This window comes from Grampus griseus, assembly GCF_964374135.1.
Source record: "Grampus griseus genome assembly, chromosome: 8".
NCBI lineage: Eukaryota > Metazoa > Chordata > Mammalia > Artiodactyla > Delphinidae > Grampus > Grampus griseus.
This window is the reverse complement of record NC_139002.1, coordinates 85,315,588-85,333,570: the sequence shown is the minus strand read 5'-3', so window position 1 is coordinate 85,333,570 and position 17,983 is coordinate 85,315,588. Positions and strand designations below refer to the sequence as shown.

Genomic DNA, 17,983 nt, shown 5'->3' with positions numbered 1-17,983 from the left:
GTGTGGTAAAATTACGGGTGAAATTTTTCCTTCTTTCTCCTTTTCTATAGTTTATAAAATGTTTGCTTTTTAAAAAATATCTCATGCCTTTTTGTTTCATTGGATTTATATTGATTTTAGTAAAAAACAGATTTGAATTTTAACATTTTTAAAACATATGCTAATTATCAGTCTTTACCTTGACCTGCCTTCAACCAGTTAAAGAATATACAGACTATAACCTCACCCAGAGTCTCAAGTTCACTGTCTTTTTCCCCTTCCTTCCTTCCTTTCAGCCTTCCCTTTCTCTTCCCTCCCTTCATTCCATCCCTCCCTCCTTTTCTTATTATAATCACTATTTTTAAAAAATACAGAACGTTTCACGAACTTGCGAGTCATCCTTGCACAGGGGCCACGCTAATCTCTGCACGGTTACAATTTTAGTGTATGTGCTGCCGAAGTGAGCACAGCAAAATATTTGCTTTTTAATTTTTTTTTTTTAAATGCATGAATACCTACACTTGAGGAAGTCTAACTCTGAAAACAGGCTCTGTATTTTAGGTGCCCTGAAGGTGATTAACACAGTGCCCATACCTGAAAAGGGGCACTATTTCCTTAATGTCCTTTAGTTTCTTCACTTCCTCATCTCGAACAGGTGCGCACAGTGTCCCCATCATGCCAATAATGAATTCTGCCAGCTTGGAAATGTCCAAGGCCCCATTCTCTGCCTCCTGCTTTATCAGATCCAGATCCAAGACTTCTGTTATCTGGTTTCTCAGTCTAGTGTGACCAGGCAGCAAGAAAGATAAGAGCGTCTACAAGAGAGCACAGCCAAGTTTAATCAAAGCTTCCTAGTCAGAAGCCATTTTTGATTATATGTAAAGGAATTTACAATTATTCCAATAAGGGCTTACCAACTGCTATTGTAATGGTGCACACATTTTAACCTCTTATTCAACAAATCGACAGAAAAACATGTTTACAAATCATTTAGACTAGCTATTTAAGCTTCCATTTAAGCTCTAGGTAGCAATCAACTGGATGCAGGAAGAAAAAACTGTTAGAAGTGAAAAAAAAAACCCACATTAATTAGTGTGTGCCTGTGAGCTAACAACAGATGGCAATTTCCACAGACACCTTACTTCTTTGGAAAACTGTTGCTAAAGGTATTGCAAAAACAGTTCTACCTTTCACTTAATACCTTCTCTGTCCCAAAGACTGAATCGCTTTTATGGTCATTATTTATTGAAGGTGTTCATATCTATTAAAATTTTTATAAATTATCTGTATTTTATAAAATAACTTGTTTTCTTTAAATAATTCTGTTTTCAAAAATATGAACCTTCTTTTCATTTAGAAGAGTAATGCCCTCAGGTTATCACAGCTTCTTTGAAAATTTTTAAAGACCAGTAAGCCAAAAATACCCTAAATCCACATTTCGGCAAGCAATTTAGAATCCTGATGCTTCAATTTCTTTAACGCCTTCTGGCACAGTAACACAGGATGAGTAAGTACTCCTAACATACGAGGAAAGCACCACGACTTGCTCTTCGCCTCACCTCTTTGATCTCACCAACAAGCTTGATGGCCCGGTCATAAGTTGGGGGGTCCTCACATAACTGGACACTCAAGCAATCCCAAAAAGCTTTATGTACAATATCCTTTACTTTCTTCTCCAAGCTGGAGGCAAATGGAAAAAAAGGCAAAAGCAAATAAAATATTATTGCCTCAAATTACTTTCAAAAGCACAAATTCTACAGGTTTAGGGTAAGAAAATTTTTTTAAATTATTTGGATGAAGGAAAGATTTCCCAGATATACCTAAACCAATCACATACTTATTTTTAGTTAGTGATTTATTTCAATAAGTACCTCATTGGAAAAAATAACTTTCAACTAATTTGACAGGTGACATTAGTCCAAATAACAGCCCATAACAGTGCCATATGATAAAAAGAATACTGGAAAGTTCAGATCTGTTAATTTAAGTTCCCCGATACCAGCAAGTTCCCTAAGGTATTTATGATTAAGTAGTTTAAGACTTTAAACTTTAAGTTTGTTTCCTAAAATTATCCTATTCCCATGTGACATACTGGACAACTGTTTAATTAGGTACCAAACTACTAATATAACAACTTATATATAGCATTTCAGGAAAACCAATCTTTATGTCATGAGAGCAAAACAAGTAATTAATTCTTCATGATTAATGTGAAAAAGTACTATCCTTGAAGAACATATAAGAAATGTTTGTAAAGTCATATCCAGAAGCCTCATGCGGGAGACACTATAGCTTGCTGACCCAGCAGCCATTGCTCCTCCTTTGTCAACAGAATCCCGATTTTTTTCATGGTGCTTTCACAATTATAATGGGCAATGTTTTTTCCTTCTTGTGACAATCCATCTTTAAAAGGTGCACCTTACAATCAACAGAATTTTAGATTCAATATGATATGTGCCAGGTACTAGGTAGGGATAGAGAATAAAGCATAGTCCTCGTCTCTAAGGAGTTTACAATCTGGTGAAGAATGCAAGTAAACCAACAACTACAGTAAAATGTGATAGTTACAAAGAAGAAATGAAGGAGACAGTGCAATGAACACACAAGAGGAGGCAGCTAAATCCTATGGAGTGGGAAGAAGCTGACACGCAAGACTTCCACAGGAGGTTTCCAGACCTTTTACTACATTGTCGAGGATCAGTGGTCCTGAGATCTACTATCGAACTCTAGTAATTCCCAGGATAAGGAATATATTTTCGCAACATACAAAAGGAAAAGTATATTAGAATATATTGACATCAAGTGAAGAAAACATTTCCAGAACTGGGAAATGGCTTTGTTCTACCAAACAAGATAACTCAGTAACCACCTTACCTGTCTTCTGGTAATTCAACTGGTTTAATCCGAAAGTCTCCATTTATGACAATTTCATGGGCTATGGTCATGTTAGTTACTCCTTTTGCCGTCTCTAGAAGTTCTTCTACTGTCACGAATCGAGGAGGACTAGCTATAACAAAAATCCAGTGTAAGAGGTCTGTTCCTCTAGATTAGGATTTCTATTAAATTAAGGAGAAGGTAGTGGTTCTGGTACCAGCTAATAATTTCAGTTATCCCTTTACTTATGAAAATATTCTGGCAATTTCAAATAGAATTTTACCTATTTCATATTCTTTTTTTTCTTTTAACCTAGAATCCTAAAAGCACAGATCATTTACAATACTCAAAACATCTTTTTTTTTTTTTTTTTGCCAGAACTGGTCAATGGAAAATGATTACAGTAAACTAAGACTTAGAAAAACTTTTTAAAGTTACTGATTATCACTTTTTAAAGTTACTCATTATCACCTTCCCAGCAAGCTGAGAGTTTATTTTCTAATCCCTATGCCTCCTGTCTACCCTAAATGGAAAGAAGACACCAGATTTAGGATCTTCTCTTTTGTTCCCATCAGCAGTTTACATTTTGCTCCATCGTTAACACTGAGCCTTGAACCAGTCTCCCCAAATTAAAATAGCCTTGAGCCAGGTGCTGTTTAAACAGTGCTAAAACCACTACCCTGTACAGGATACTAGGACAATATAAGAATTCTGAAGTTGACAAATGAACAAATTAGAGTGTGTGACACAAGAATTTGTAGAATGCAGGCCCACTGAATCAAAAACCTCACAGTCATCTCTGACTTCTCCCTTTCCACTGCTCTGTTATCCAGGTCCTGCAGATTTTACTTCTGTGTCAACTGTGGCAATAGCCTCATAACTGGTCTCTGTTCTTTGCTTTCTTTTGATAAAGTTTGAGATTTATCTTCCATAAAAAAAGTTCTCACAAATCTCCCCAGGTGTTCCAAGCCAAGGAACAAAGGGTAATTCCTACTTTTAAAAAGTCTGTGATTAAATACTTGCATTTTTGGTTTATCAGTTATATCTCAATAAAGCTGGGTTATTTTGTTTGCTTTTTTAAAAAGTCCATGATAGCAGGTCTTTAGTTTATATCAGAATCACAGGGAAGGCTTATGAAGACAGATTGCTGGGCCCCCTCTCAGGGTTCTGATTTAGCCTGTCTGGATGGGGCTGGAGAACTGCATCTCTCATAAGACTCCAGCTGATACTGATGGTTTCAGAAACCACACTTTGAAAAGCACTGGCCTAGAAGATGATTATATTAATTTATGTAATGGTGGTAAGATCTGGGCTTAAAATGAGATAAAAATGCCACTGGTTTACACAGGGTTTAAAACATAAAGATCTTCCTAGGTTAGTGAAAAGTTATTTTCCCTCTTCTTTTACTTTTTTCTTTTGCTCACCAGAAAAAGGAATCAAATCTAAGAGCTGGTCATATTCTGTCTGGTAAAAATCTTTATTTACTCACATAAGGGGAAGTTGAGAAAACTCACAAAATTTTTTTCAGCATTTCCAGGGAATATTAATAAAAATAATAAAGAATATTGGCTTTGTGGATATTGGTAAAATGCAATAAATATCTAAAATCAAGGCCCAACAGATCTTTTCAATTCTCAGTATTATTTAGAAGTCAATTTCTACCAAATTGATCTACCGATAAAATGCAATCCCAATCAAAATCCCAGCAAAGTTTTTGTTGAAATTGCCAGACTGATTCTAAAATTTGTATGGAAATGCACAGGACCTAGAAAAGCCAAAACTATTTTGAAAAAGAAGAATAAAGTTGGAGGACTTATATACTAAGTGATTTCAAGACTTACTATAATGCTAATAATCAAGTCAGTGTGCGTCTGGCATGAGGACAGACATATAGACGAACTGAACAGAGCAGAGGATCCAAAAGTAGACTGATGCACACACATACGTATGTATATTTGTTGTCAGTAAGGCAAGATTCGTTTTTTTACCAAATAGTGCTGGAACAACTAGGAATCTATAAATCATAGAATGACCCTCAACCCTTACCTCACATGATAAATAAAAACTAACTCAAAATGAACTGCAGACCTAAATATAAAAGCTAAAACTATAAGACTTCCAAGAGAAAACACAGACAAAAATCTTTGCGATCTTGGATTAGGCAAAATTTCTTAGATAGGATACAAAAAGCTTAAAATGTTAAGAGAAAAAACTGATAAATTAAACTTTACCAAAAGTCAAAACTTTTGCTCTGTGGAAGACTCTATTAAGAAAATGAGGGACTTCCCTGATGGTCCAGCAGGTTCAAGACTCTGTTCCCAATGCAGGGGCCTGGGTTCGATCCCTGGTTAGGGAACTAGATCTCACATGTATGCCACAACTAAGAAGTCCACATGCCACAACTAAAAAAAAAAAAAGATCCCGCATGCTGCAGTCACTTTGGAAAACAGTCTCCCAGTTTCTTATCAAGTAAAACATACATACACTTACCACATGACCCAGCAACCCCATTCCTAGGTCTTTACCCAAGAAAACTGAAAACATATGGCTATGTAAAGACTTGTACTCAAATGTTCATAGCAGCTTTCTTCATAACATTCAAAACCTGGAACTAATCCAAATGTCAGTAACAGCAGAAGGGATAAACAACTGTAGTATAACTATACCATGTAATAGTACTCAGCAATAAAAAAGGAACAAACTACTGACACATGCAAAACCATGGATGAATCCTAAAAGCATTATCCCTAGTGAAAAAGTCAGATACAAAAGACTGTACAGTAGGGACTTCCCTGGTGGCGCAGTGGTTAAGAATCCGCCTGCCAATGCAGGGGACACGGGTTTGAGCCCTGGTCCAGGAAGATCCCACATGCCATGGAGCAACTAAGCCCGTGCACCACAGCTACTGAGCCTGCGCTCTAAAGCCCGCGAACCACAACTACTGAAGCCCACGTGCCAAAACTACTGAAGCCTGCGTGCCTAGAGCCCATGCTCCACAACAAGAGAAGCCACCGCAATGAGAAGCCCACGCACCGTAATGAAGAGCAGCCCCCACTCGCTGCAACTAGAGAAAGCCCGTGCACAGCAACAAAGACCCAACGCAGCCAAAAATAAATAAATAAATATTTTTAAAAACTGTTGCTAAATTGTTACAGCATTTGTGCACTGACGCTCTGTTACAGAAACTGAAAACCTCATTAAGTTAAACATGCCCTTTGGGAGCCTGCCAAACAGATTCCAAAATAAAATGAAGGTCTAATTCAGAATGGCTTACTCTCACCTTTCTTCACTAAGGGGTTCCGGGACCAGAAAAGTCTACACACTCTAAAGAGATGCTTCCAGTCACACAAGTGGATGGACATTTATTGAGGGCAGATGGCAAATGTCACCCAAAGAGCTACTATAGACTGAGTATAGTGAAGCAAGGGTAAAGCTTATCCACTGAACATATTACACTGTGTGGAAATGGTTTGTTACAGTACCTTCCTCACTAGATTGCAAGCTCTAGGAGGACGGAGAGCGTGTGTGCCTGGTTCACTGCTGGACTCCCGCTACACAGTGTGCACTCAATCAACACTGATTGATTAACTAAATATAGGGACACCATAATTCAGTCTGGTCTTGCACTTTAGAAAGGTAAGAACTTGGTGTCACCCGTTTATCTAATGAATCTCATAAGGACCTGATTTAAGAAACTAAAATGCTAAATGGGAAATATTAACTGGAATAACAATTGATGTTTTTCATCTGAATATGGCAACTTTTACTGATCAACTAGGTGATTAAATGCTAGAGCAAAAGGTGCATTGTGAGCAGAGAATTAAAGTATATTAAGGGGACTTCCCTGGTGGCACAGTGGTTAAGAATCGCCTGCCAATGCAGGGGACAGGGGTTCGAACCCTGGTCAGTGAAGATCCCACATGCTGCAGAGCAACTGGGCCTGTGCATCACAGCTACTAAGCCTACTCTCTAGAGCCTGCAAGTCACAACTACTGAAGCCCGCGCACCTAGATCCTGTGCTCCACAACAAGAGAGGCCACCATAATGAGAAGTCCACGCACTGCAAGGAAGAGTAGCCCCCACTCGCCACAACTAGAGAAAGCCCACGCACAGCAACAAAGAGCCAATGCAGCCAAAAATAAATTAACTTTTTAGAAAAAGTATAAAAAACTCCAGAAAAAATGATACAAATGAATCTGTATACAAAACAGAAACAGACTCAGAGACACAGAAAAACAAACTTATGGTTACCAAAAGGGAAAGGGAGAGGGGTAGGGATAAATTAGGAGTATGGAATTAACAGATATAAACTACTATACATAAAATAGATAAGCAACAAGGATTTACCGTATAGCACAGAGAACTATATTCAATATCTTGTAATAACATATAAAGGAAAATAATCTGAAAAAAAAATATATATATACACATAACTGAATCAGTTTGCTATATACCTGAAACTAACACAATATTGTAAATCAACTATACTTCAATTTTTAAAAATCACCATTAGAATAAAAGGGTAATATTGGTGCAGGCAAGATCACTGGTAAAGGCTAAAATCAGTGAGTTGAAGTTTAAGCAGAAACAGGATGTCTGCATAGTCCCAAAGTATTGTAAGCAGATAGGGTAGGTGGTCTCCAGAGAAAAAGAACCAGGCATGACTCTCTTGACATAAGATGCCATTTTTGACCTAAGCCACTCTGTGATGTAAGCCTGGCCACAGTGCTTGCCCTTGAACAGATCTCAGTAATTTAGTAAGATATGCATAACAATGTGATACATATCCTTGAGTTCTGCAGGAACTAAGGACCCCACTCAGGTGGAGGATGGTAACTGCATGCTGAGACCCCAGACTCGTCAGAACCGGAGGAATGATGATGTTGACCTTTTTCTACATTCTGTATCAGTTACTAAAAGTTCTGAACCCAAATTCCATTACATGCAGGGGAAGTGGGGTGAAGGTTTTTTCCCCACACCACCAAGCAATTCTCTGACACCAGACATGTGTCGTACAATTCAACTCAATTCTGACACTATCTACCTGGAGACAGCATCAGATTCCACAGGTTAAGGTCTCAGTCCTACAACACTGCGCCCCCTGCCGCCCCCCCCCCCCACTTCAGACAACAGTCCCAAGTCCAGATTGTCACTTTTTTTTTTCCCCCTAACTGGATACCTTTTATTTATTTTTATTTCCTGGCTGGGATCTCCAGTTCAGTTTTAATTAGAAGTAGTAAGAGTAAATATCCTTGTCTTGTTCTCAAACTTACAGGGAGAAACATTCATTCTTTCACCATTGAGTATGATGTTAACTGTAAGAGTCTGTAAATGTCCTTTTATATTTTGTGGATGTTCTCTTCTTTATTTGCTGAGAGTTTTTACCACAAACTGATGTTAAATGTTATCAAAATAAGTCTATTTGTTTTAAACAAACACATTATTTTGCTTCCTATGAACCAGGCACCATTCTAAAATGCTTTACAAATAGTATCTCATTTAATCCTCTAACAATCCTAGTAACATGAACTAGTTTTGAACTAATAGTGAATTACTACTGTCCCCATTCAGATAAAGAAATAGACATAGAGAAGTTAAGTAACCTGCCCAAAATGACATGGCTAGTAAGTAGCAAGTCACCTCTGCTTCTGACAGACTGGCTATGGATGGGAAGTTCCAACAACCTCTCCTTGCGTTCAATTAATTCACTAGAGCAGCTCATGGAAGTCACAGAAACATTTTACATACTAGATTACTGGTTTATTATAAAAGGATGTAACTCAGAAACAGCCAGATGGAAGAGATGCATAGGGCAAGGTATAGGGAAGCAGTGTGCCACTCTCCCAGCACCTCCATGTCTTCACCAACCCAGAAGCTCCCTGAATCCCATCCTTCTGGGTTTTTATGCAGGCTTCATTACATAGGCAAACTTGATTAAATAATTGGCCATTGGCAACTGATACAACATCCAGCTCCACCCTCCTCCCCAGAGGTGGGGGTGGGAGGGTGGGACTGAAAGTTCCAACCCTCTAATCACAAGGCTGAGTCCCCTGGCAAACAAGATGCCATCCTTCGGTTAGGTTACCTAGGTGCTTTCCAAGTCTAACAAAAGACATCTTTCTAGCTCTCATCACTTAGGAAATTCCAATAGTTTAGCAGCTCTGTGCCAGAAACAGGACAAAAACCAAACATTTCCTATAATAAATCACAGTATCACAGTTAGCAATAGCAGTTCTACCCTTAAAACATTATTCTGTATTATAATTTGCAAGGCTAAAGGCTATCTTTTTGCTTTTAATTTGTAGCATCCCAGATGTGATTTTAGAGTTACTTATAAATTCAGTTTGGGAGAAATGTCTGCAAACAGCTAATTTCATATTTTATAAATTCTTATTTATGCTCTATGCAGGCAGTGATGTCTCCTGACCTGGTGCCCAGACTATGGGGTCTTAGTTTTACCACTGGAGTCCACAGCCCTATACCTACCTATTACTACAAGGAGAAAGAGCAAGAAAGCCAGAAACAATATTTTAGGTCATTGATTTTAAACCTCATTTTGATATGGATCTCTATGAGAATTTAATGAAAGCTTCCATGACCTTCCTCCTAGAAAAATGCACATACACACACATGTTGATACACTTTTTTGACTGTTCCTGGGTTCCCCAACTCTTGATCATGGGTGCCAGGATAAGTTGCCTTAAGGACATAACCACATACAATTTCAGATAGTCTAGTGTTGGCCTGATATTAATTTGGAATCATGCCATCAAACTGACAGGATGCCAAAGACAAGGACATTAATCAAGGAACAACTGAAGATCTAAACCAAAGGTACTTCTTTACCAGAAACTGCAAGTGATAAAACTACCATATTGGCCATAGACAGCCACATTACAGCTATCAGTCCTCGGTATCTTTAAATGCAACAGATGGGGGAATTCCCTGGCGGTCCAGTGGTTAGGACCCTGCGCTTTCACTGCCCAGGGTGTGGGTTCAATCCCTGGTCGGGGAACTAAAATACCACAAGCTGCGTGATGTGGCCAAAATAAAAAAATTTTTTTTTATGATAAGTAAATAAATGCAACAGATGACATGTTAGTAGCAGTAGTATCAACAACTAATGTTTACTGAGCATTTATTATGTGCCAAGCACAGTTCTAAGGACTTTACATGAATTCATTTAAACTTTTCAACGACCCTAAGAGATAACATGTATTTTCCTCATTTTAAAAACGAGAAAACAGATGGTTTCTAACTATACATATTGGAGACAAGGCCTAACATGCATGATAGGCTGTTATTAACAGCATGTTTCCTTCCCTGAACACAATTTGACCTAGCAGTATATTTATCAAAATCTATGTGATAATAAACCACAATAAAATGGGGTCCACCAATGTTTGCTATAAGAATACTCTGTTGACTAATAAATTACCTGGGAGGAGCTTTTATCATTTTAAAAGAAACACACCTTAAACCCCAAAATGTTTGTACTTCTTCCAAATATGAAGGATTACTGATCATCTATACTTTAAAGAGATAACATCAACACTAACATTCTTAGACTATGACACCCCCTCTTAAAACTTTCATTTTTGCACTCACTTCAAAAACCTCGAGTGTTCTTAATAAAAGACATGAGTTGGAGCAACTGCTGGGAATGCATGCGGAAACTGCCACCCTTTCATCTACGAAGCCTGCTCCCTGCCAGGGATCTGAAATGACTTCACCACACACAGTTAGCAAAGTGAATCCCCTCAGCCCTGTGGGAACTAAGCCCCCAGGCAGTGAAGTTAGGGTGTGGTGAACTCACTCACAGTCAAAAACTTTTTTTTTCAACCTCCACAAGCACAGTCCTGGCTGGGACCTGCCTTGGGCTTTTCAAACACTCTTTTAATTAAAGCTGCTATTTGCACTCCACCTTCCTATTTCTCAGAGCATTTCAGACAAACTGGAATGTCACTGAGGCTGGAGGAAAACAGGAATATTCTGGACATTATTCTAAAATTGTAATTTCTCATGCAATTGAAAACCCAAAAGTGACTAGGCTGTCAGTTGTTAATGCTAAAATGCTAATTATCGGCAATGTTATCATATTATTAGAACCTAGTTCAAGGTCACATGCACAAGGAAGCATAATAAAAATATCATCTGAAAACAATGAAGATATTGCTTCTAATCAAAGTCAAATGTGCTTACAGTGAGGTCTTTGCACTCTTTGGGTGCTAGGAGAGCCCGACTTTATTTTCTGTAAAGCTTCATCAGAACTTTCCACAGCATCTTCAAGGCCTTGCTCAGAATCATTTGATTTTGATTTTCCTTCTTCGTTTATATTGGACTTGTCAAGGTTTTCAGACATTCTCAATTAAGTTCATTCACTTTCCTAGGGGGAAAAAGAAAACCAAAATGTTCTTGCTCTGACACTAACTAGCAGTGTGACTCTGGGCAAATGATTTAACCTCTTTGGCTTTCAGATTTCTCATCTGTAAAAATCAATGGGCTTGCTAAAGTCTTATCCAGCTATAATATTCTACTTCAATGATTAAACAGACCACCTGTAAAATGACACTTGTAACTATCAAATTTACGGACCTGTACTTCAGAGAGTAACAAGTTCGAATACTTCTGTCCCAATCTGAGTACCATGTCATGAGAACACAGGACCTTAAACTGTTGGGAGGTAACACTATAAACTGCCTGCTTCTATATATATATATATATATATATTTTTTTTTTTTTTTTTTTTTTGCAGTATGCGGGCCTCTCACTGTTGTGGCCTCTCCCGTTGCGGAGCACAGGCTCCGGACGCGCAGGCTCAGCGGCCATGGCTCACGGACCCAGCCGCTCTGCGGCATGTGGGATCTTCCCGGACGGGGGCACAAACCCGTGTCCCCTGCATCGGCAGGCGGGCTCTCAGCCACTGCGCCACCAGGGAAGCCCCCTGCTTCTATTTTAATCAAAGAGTGATTCAATTCTTAAATTCTTTACTTTCAGTCCTGAGAAGTGATAGGAAAACTCTGGAAATAATGCTTTTCATCGGGCTTCGAAGTAAACATACACTAGGCTGAGGAGTTGGTTCCCTGATCCTCTTATGTGGATAAGACACCTGGGGATGACAAACAGAAGGCAGAATCTCATGGAGCATTTAGGAAAAATGTGTGGGGTAAATTATTTTTGTTAACTCCTTGCCAGTCAGCAGGAAAAGATGGTGAGTAAAGTAGGAAGTTGCAGACAACCATAATGTATGTGGTTGGGAGGGATTTTAATTGTCTTAGTTGCTGATTAGAAGAGGAGTAACACTTAACACGCTGGTTTGGGCCTGGTTAATAGAGGTCTGGAATAGTAACCTCTGCATTACTATAAATGGTTTTTGTCAAGTTTTTTTTTTCCCTAGAATTCTCTATTCTTAATGTGTTTCTAAGTAAGGGCAAAGAAAGACACAACATTTTCTGCATTTATAATACTGAAAATATTAGCATTTGTACTATCAGCACTTGGAGGTCACAAAACGTTTTCATAAGCACTAATCAGACTTTATTACATACCTGGATGTTAATCCAGGGATCAAAAGAAATGACTATTTTCAGGAGGTTTGGCAGACTCTCTTCTGTGCATTAGAAAAGAAGAATCACTTGATATAATTATCTGAACATCAGATACCTCCATTAAATAGAATGAAGCTATTGGAATTGACATTTTCAGGCCTGTATTATTAACATGAAGGTTGCTTTAATGTAGTTCCCATTTACCTTCCAGCAACCCACTCCAGACACCCATCTCCTCTGTCCTAAATCCTGTCTGGCTCTAGAAATGCTCCAAGACCCAAAAGATAACATTACCAGCATATTCTATGAGAAAGGACCAACAAAAACACTTCTAATTTTATCCTTTTCATATGCTGGGAATTAGCTCAGAAGGATGAAGTAACGCATTCTGTGCAATAAGGAGGAAAATCAGGATTTCCGGGTCTTTAATACTAAGTTTAGTAAACTAACCCATCCTTGTAAAATTCGGCTCAATGCCTACCTCCTCCCAGGTCACTTCCCAACCTCACCAATGTTTGCACCTTTCTCTGAACTCCGGTAGGGATGGCTATTAGACATCTGGCATTCATCACTGCCTTAAATCCAATTCAAAATATCCTGATTTAAATAGGAATACAACGATGAAAAGGCATGGTCTAGAGAGGGAGAGAGACAGTCTTACAAGGAAATATAGTGAAACTTAAGCGTTAATGGCATTATGACATCACTAGGGGAATACAGCAGAGGGAGAAACTAATTCTGCCTGGAAGGAGGTTGAGATAACCTTACCAGAAAAGGTGCCATTTGAGCTTGTCTTTTTGAAAAGAGTAGGATTTCACCCAATTAAAAACAATCTGGAGAGAATTCCCTGGCGGTCCAGTGGTTAGGACTCAGCACTTTCACTGCAGGGGAGACGGGTTCGATCCCTGGTCGGGGAACTAATATCTGGCAAGCCAGGCTGTGCGGCCAAAAAAAAAAAAAACCAAAAACCTATCTGGAGGTGAAAAGGGGGGCCTTTCACACAAAGGGCAGCATTTCACTCAAAGGGCACATGCGAAAGCAGAAGAAAATAAGTAGACGAACAAGCAGCAGGTGATGAAGAAGGAGAGACGGGTTGGGGTCAGATGGTAAAATTACAAGTTCTTATTTTTTAAAAAACTCTTCAACTAGATTTTTAACTTCTTAAGGGCCAGACCAACCACATTCCCTACGTATGCTCCACACATATAAGTATGTCCTTCAAACAGATACCCACTAAGTATTTGTTGATAACTGTGTCATCTCTTTAATGTCAGTTTATACGGGACACATGGGCGTTGGTCTCAGACATAGCTGGGTTCCAATTCTGGCTCTTTACTAGCTGTGTTAACTTCAATTTCCTCAACTGTAAAATGCAGCTACCTGCCTCTTGGGTTTGGGGGACGTGTAAACGACAGAGCGTACATAACGACAGCTGGTGCACAACAGGCTTCCCACAAATGGCAACTATAATTAGAGGACTACAGGATGCAGCGAGGAACCATTTAACTGCGTACAACGTGCTCATTCACTCAACAAGCCCCAACTCCTGCTATGCCTAAAAAGGGAACCGAGGGATAGAAGACCCTCGCACTTGCCGTGAAGACCGTCTATCTGAGCCGCAAGCCGAGCCCAAGCTGCTCACAAGAGACTCCCCCAGGAGAAAGGGTCTTTCAGCAAAAGAGCTCTGTCCAGCGCCGGCGAGAATCACCTCCCCTAGCACTCAGCACCACTCACACCCAGCGTCCGGATTCCGTTGTAAACAACTGTTTGGGCCGGCGAAGGAGTGGCCGGGCCGGGAGCAAGCAAAGGAAGCGGGGCGCGCCTGGAGGACGGCCTCGAGGGCTGGGACAAAGGCCGCGCTAAGACTCAACCCTCCCGCCTTCTCTGCCTCTTCCTCGCCTCCACCCGACATCGCCGGGAACTGACCGACGGAAAAAGGCGAAGAAATGCCTGTAATCTCGACCTTGTTCCTCCCGTGCGGGCCCCGCAGGGCTGCCAGCCTCCGCTTCCCTCACCTGCAGCGGAGTCGGCGTCCTCCTTCCTGCCGCTCGGCCGGGAATCTGACGGGGGCTGGCGCCGCGGCGGAGGCGGGGAGGATGCGCGTCGGGCAGGGCGGTTCAGCCTCTGCCCCTCCGAGGCCGCACCCCTCACTGCGCTGCGAGCAGTCCTCCTCGACCGGCTCGGGTGGGCAGCGGCCAGCGCCGCAGCTCCTCAGCGTCGGACAGCGGTAGAGAGCTCTTAGCCCGGAGGCGGCGGTCCCACGCAGGGCGACGCCATGTTTCCGTACGGAAAGGCGGGAGGCGCGGCCGGATGCCGGCGGAGAGAGCGCAGTGGGCAGTGACTCGGAGCCGGGAGGCACCCCCACGCCACAGAGGGCGGCGCCATGTTTCCGTACGGAAAGGCGGGCGGCGGGAGGGGGTCGCGGAGCCAGTCAAATAACGGAAAAGGGTTGGCAGTTTAGCTGCAAAGCTTTCCCCGCCCTGGTTTTCAAATTTAAATATTACATCACGTTTCGTAGCAGCGTATAGTTCATTCCCCTCCCCTCATTTTGGCTGTTAGAAAAAAGGCACGCCCACCACCTTGATAGCCAAGTCTCATTTTAATGGCACAGATTCGGTTTGGTTTGGGTCATCTCTTTTATCTAAGTGGCTGCTACACTTTGTCGACAGGAAGAGCGAGACTTTAGCCCTGAAAAGATGGAAGGTGAGGGGGCAAACACGTCCCATGAGGGTTCAGCTCGGTTTAGACAGTTGAGAAACACAGTGAGCACTCAGCATTTTATGTGCCGTCTGCGTTCTAGAAAGGAAACATCCCATGTTAAGACAAGCTTGTTCTGGAGCCTCCTTTCCTTTTGTCCCAGGTACCCGGGCCGTGGCTATCGCGGCGCTGGATAACTAGAAAACCATGCTTTTCTCAGCCTGTAGTAGTAAGCTAAACGAATAGAAATAGTTTTGGGGCCTAATCTTAAAAAGTAAAAGCTACGTGGCTCTTAACTGTTCGTTAGTAAAATGCTTTAAGACTGAGCATCAAACATATATGCCTTGGACTTCCCTGGTGGCGCAGTGGTTGAGAGTCCGCCTGCCGATGCAGGCGACACGGGTTCGTGCCCTGGTCCGGGAGGATCCCACATGTCGCGGAGCGGCTGGGCCCGTGAGCCATGGCCGCTGAGCCTGCTTGTCCGGAGCCTGTGCTCCTCAACGGGAGAGGCCACAACAGTGAGAGGACCGCGTGCCGCAAAAAAAAAAAAAAAAAAAAAAAAAAACATATATGCCTTAAAATGAAGGTAACAATCAAGTCTCCTACCTGCAGCCTATAAAACCTGCTAAATTTAAGTAACTAGAACAAAACAAGATGGAGTGGAATTAGTGCTTTCAAACACTACACCTCGAGCTTCCCTGGTGGCGCAGTGGTTAAGAATCCGCCTGCCAATGCAGGGGACTATGGGTTCACTCCCTGGTTGGGGAAGATCTCACATGCTGGGGAGCAACTAAACCTGCGTGCCACAACTACTGACCCTACGCTCTAGAGCCCGGGAGCCACAACTTCTGAATGCTCGCGCGCCTAGAGCTCGTACGCCGAAGCAAGAGAAGCCACCGCAACGAGAAGCTCGCACAACCGCAATGTAAAGTAATCCCCCCAGCCCCCCTCCCTCCAAGGGGCGAAGAAACAAAGACCCAATGCAGCCAATAATAATTTTATTTTTTTAAAACGCTACATCTAAATTGATCACACGTGGAAAGTTACTCCTAAAGTATTGAAGACTGATCGCAATCCAGCAACCTCAAACCATTCACTAACACATTAAAGTAAGAATTTTTCCCTTAAACACACAGTTCTCAGATGAGGATTCACTTTAGAGGGGGGCAAAACGTTAAGACACTCAGTTAACTGGAACTGAGGTTTAGGCAGAAAACATTCAGTTCTCGCTTCTGAGTCTAGACGAATATACCATAGTCTCTAGATGAGTGGTTCTCAACCCTGACTCCACCTCAGAATCTCCTGGGGAGCAGTGGTTCTAAAGCTATCATCTGAAGCTCAGGGGGTGGGGTGAGTGGTGATGCCAAGCAAGAATTTTTAAGCTTCCCAGGTGATTCTAAGAGGCAGCCAGGCTAAAACCACCTTCCTAGAGAGATCTACCCCCACCTCCATGCCCCCAGTGAGATTCCCCCTACCTTCCTTGAAGGATGAGTATAAACAATTTTCACATGTGGAGAAGATGCTGCAACACCACCAAAACCACTGATTTGACTTGGATGGCTCACTTGTAATCTTTTGATATATTTTGAATTGTTTCCTTTAAATCTTAAAAACATTGACACATGTTCCAGTTTGCTTTTTGGCTACAAGAACTGGAAATTCAAATTACCTCAAGGTAAAGGGATTTCACTGACGGGCTACCTAGGGTTTGGAAGAAGCAAGCTGGCTGCTGCTCTATATTATTACTACTCTATCATCTCCCCAGGACACACAGGATCTCTTTCATCACATCTCTACTCCTTGCTGCAGCTGGCTTCACTCCTCTCTACACTACAGACTAGCTTCGTTATTTTTCAGTCGTTCCTCCTTCAAAATTTAGATCTTTCTATACAGAATTTGATTGGCCAAGCTGATTTTTGTGCACAGTCTCATTAGCCTCCAGGTAGGCTGTCCTTGGATCGGTGCTTAGCCCTGGGCTACTCAACTAGAGTGGTGGGGAAGCCCTTAGTCACCTAGGCATCAGGTGTTTTAAGTGGGGATGGCGTTCCGAGAGGACATCATGGATTAGTGAATGAGGGCAAGCAGCAAATGACGATTGACAGTTCTAGTGATATAAGAGGGTTGTCCAAGGCATTCAGGGTAGCATCAGACCTGTAGTTTAAAACTTTGACGATGCTTGCCATAAACATGACCAATTTTTCTTAAAACTTTGTGCTGATGAAGTTTGAGGTAAACTGTGGTTTTACTAGATTTTCCATGAAATTAACATTCTATTAGAAGGCCACTTCTTCTAGGACCATGAATATAACTAGGCAGTTCTGCCTTCCCCTGAAGGAGAGGTGTTAGTTTTGTTGCCAAATAATCATGTTATTCCATGAAGTGCAAAATAAAGGTTGCAAATCACGTAGTACACACAGTTTTTGTCAACTATGGTCTCACCACACTTTCAGTAGTTTGTTTCTAAAAACTTCCTCACCCCTGAATTATGAAGTATCTTCTCTTTCACTTCATTGTAGAGAGCTGCCTTCCTTTCTTGCCTATGCAACAAAGCAAAATACACACCACAAAAAACCCACCTGACATAGTTATTCCCTGCTTTATTATGAGAATTGGTATTTTATACTATAGATATGTCCTCAACTTTATCCCATTTAAAGACTAGTCAGTATCAGTTATATCTTACAAAACATTGACATGCTAGCATATTGGTACATCATTTTAGTTTTCCCTACCTCTCATTAAAAGTCTAAATTTAAAGTTCAGCCTCATTTTATTATTTTTTCTTTGGTCATAATTCCTACATATTTTTTTTAAGTTTTAAAGATTTATTTTTGGCTGTGTTGGGTCTTCATTGCTGCACGTGGGCTTTCTCCAGTTGCAGCGAG

The 17,983-nt window shown here is 41.1% G+C and overlaps 1 protein-coding gene across 3 annotated transcripts in view; it reads right to left on the bottom strand.

Moving 5' to 3' along the window:
• Positions 1-14,649, bottom strand: part of TCP11L1 (t-complex 11 like 1) — a 35,502-nt gene extending 20,853 nt beyond the window's left edge. For 2 of the 3 annotated variants that reach the window (XM_082660771.1, XM_082660773.1), the window contains exons 1-5: positions 14,417-14,649; positions 11,056-11,239; positions 2,854-2,986; positions 1,539-1,659; positions 574-794 (exon numbers count right to left, since the gene is read on the bottom strand). In XM_082660771.1, coding sequence (XP_082516897.1) covers positions 574-794; positions 1,539-1,659; positions 2,854-2,986; positions 11,056-11,215 — 635 coding nt within the window. In that variant the 5' untranslated portion in view covers positions 11,216-11,239; positions 14,417-14,649. Of the gene's footprint in view, positions 1-573; positions 795-1,538; positions 1,660-2,853; positions 2,987-11,055; positions 11,240-14,364 lie in introns of all 3 variants that reach the window. The other variant, XM_082660772.1, reaches the window with a different exon arrangement.
• Positions 14,650-17,983: the final 3,334 nt, after the last annotated feature.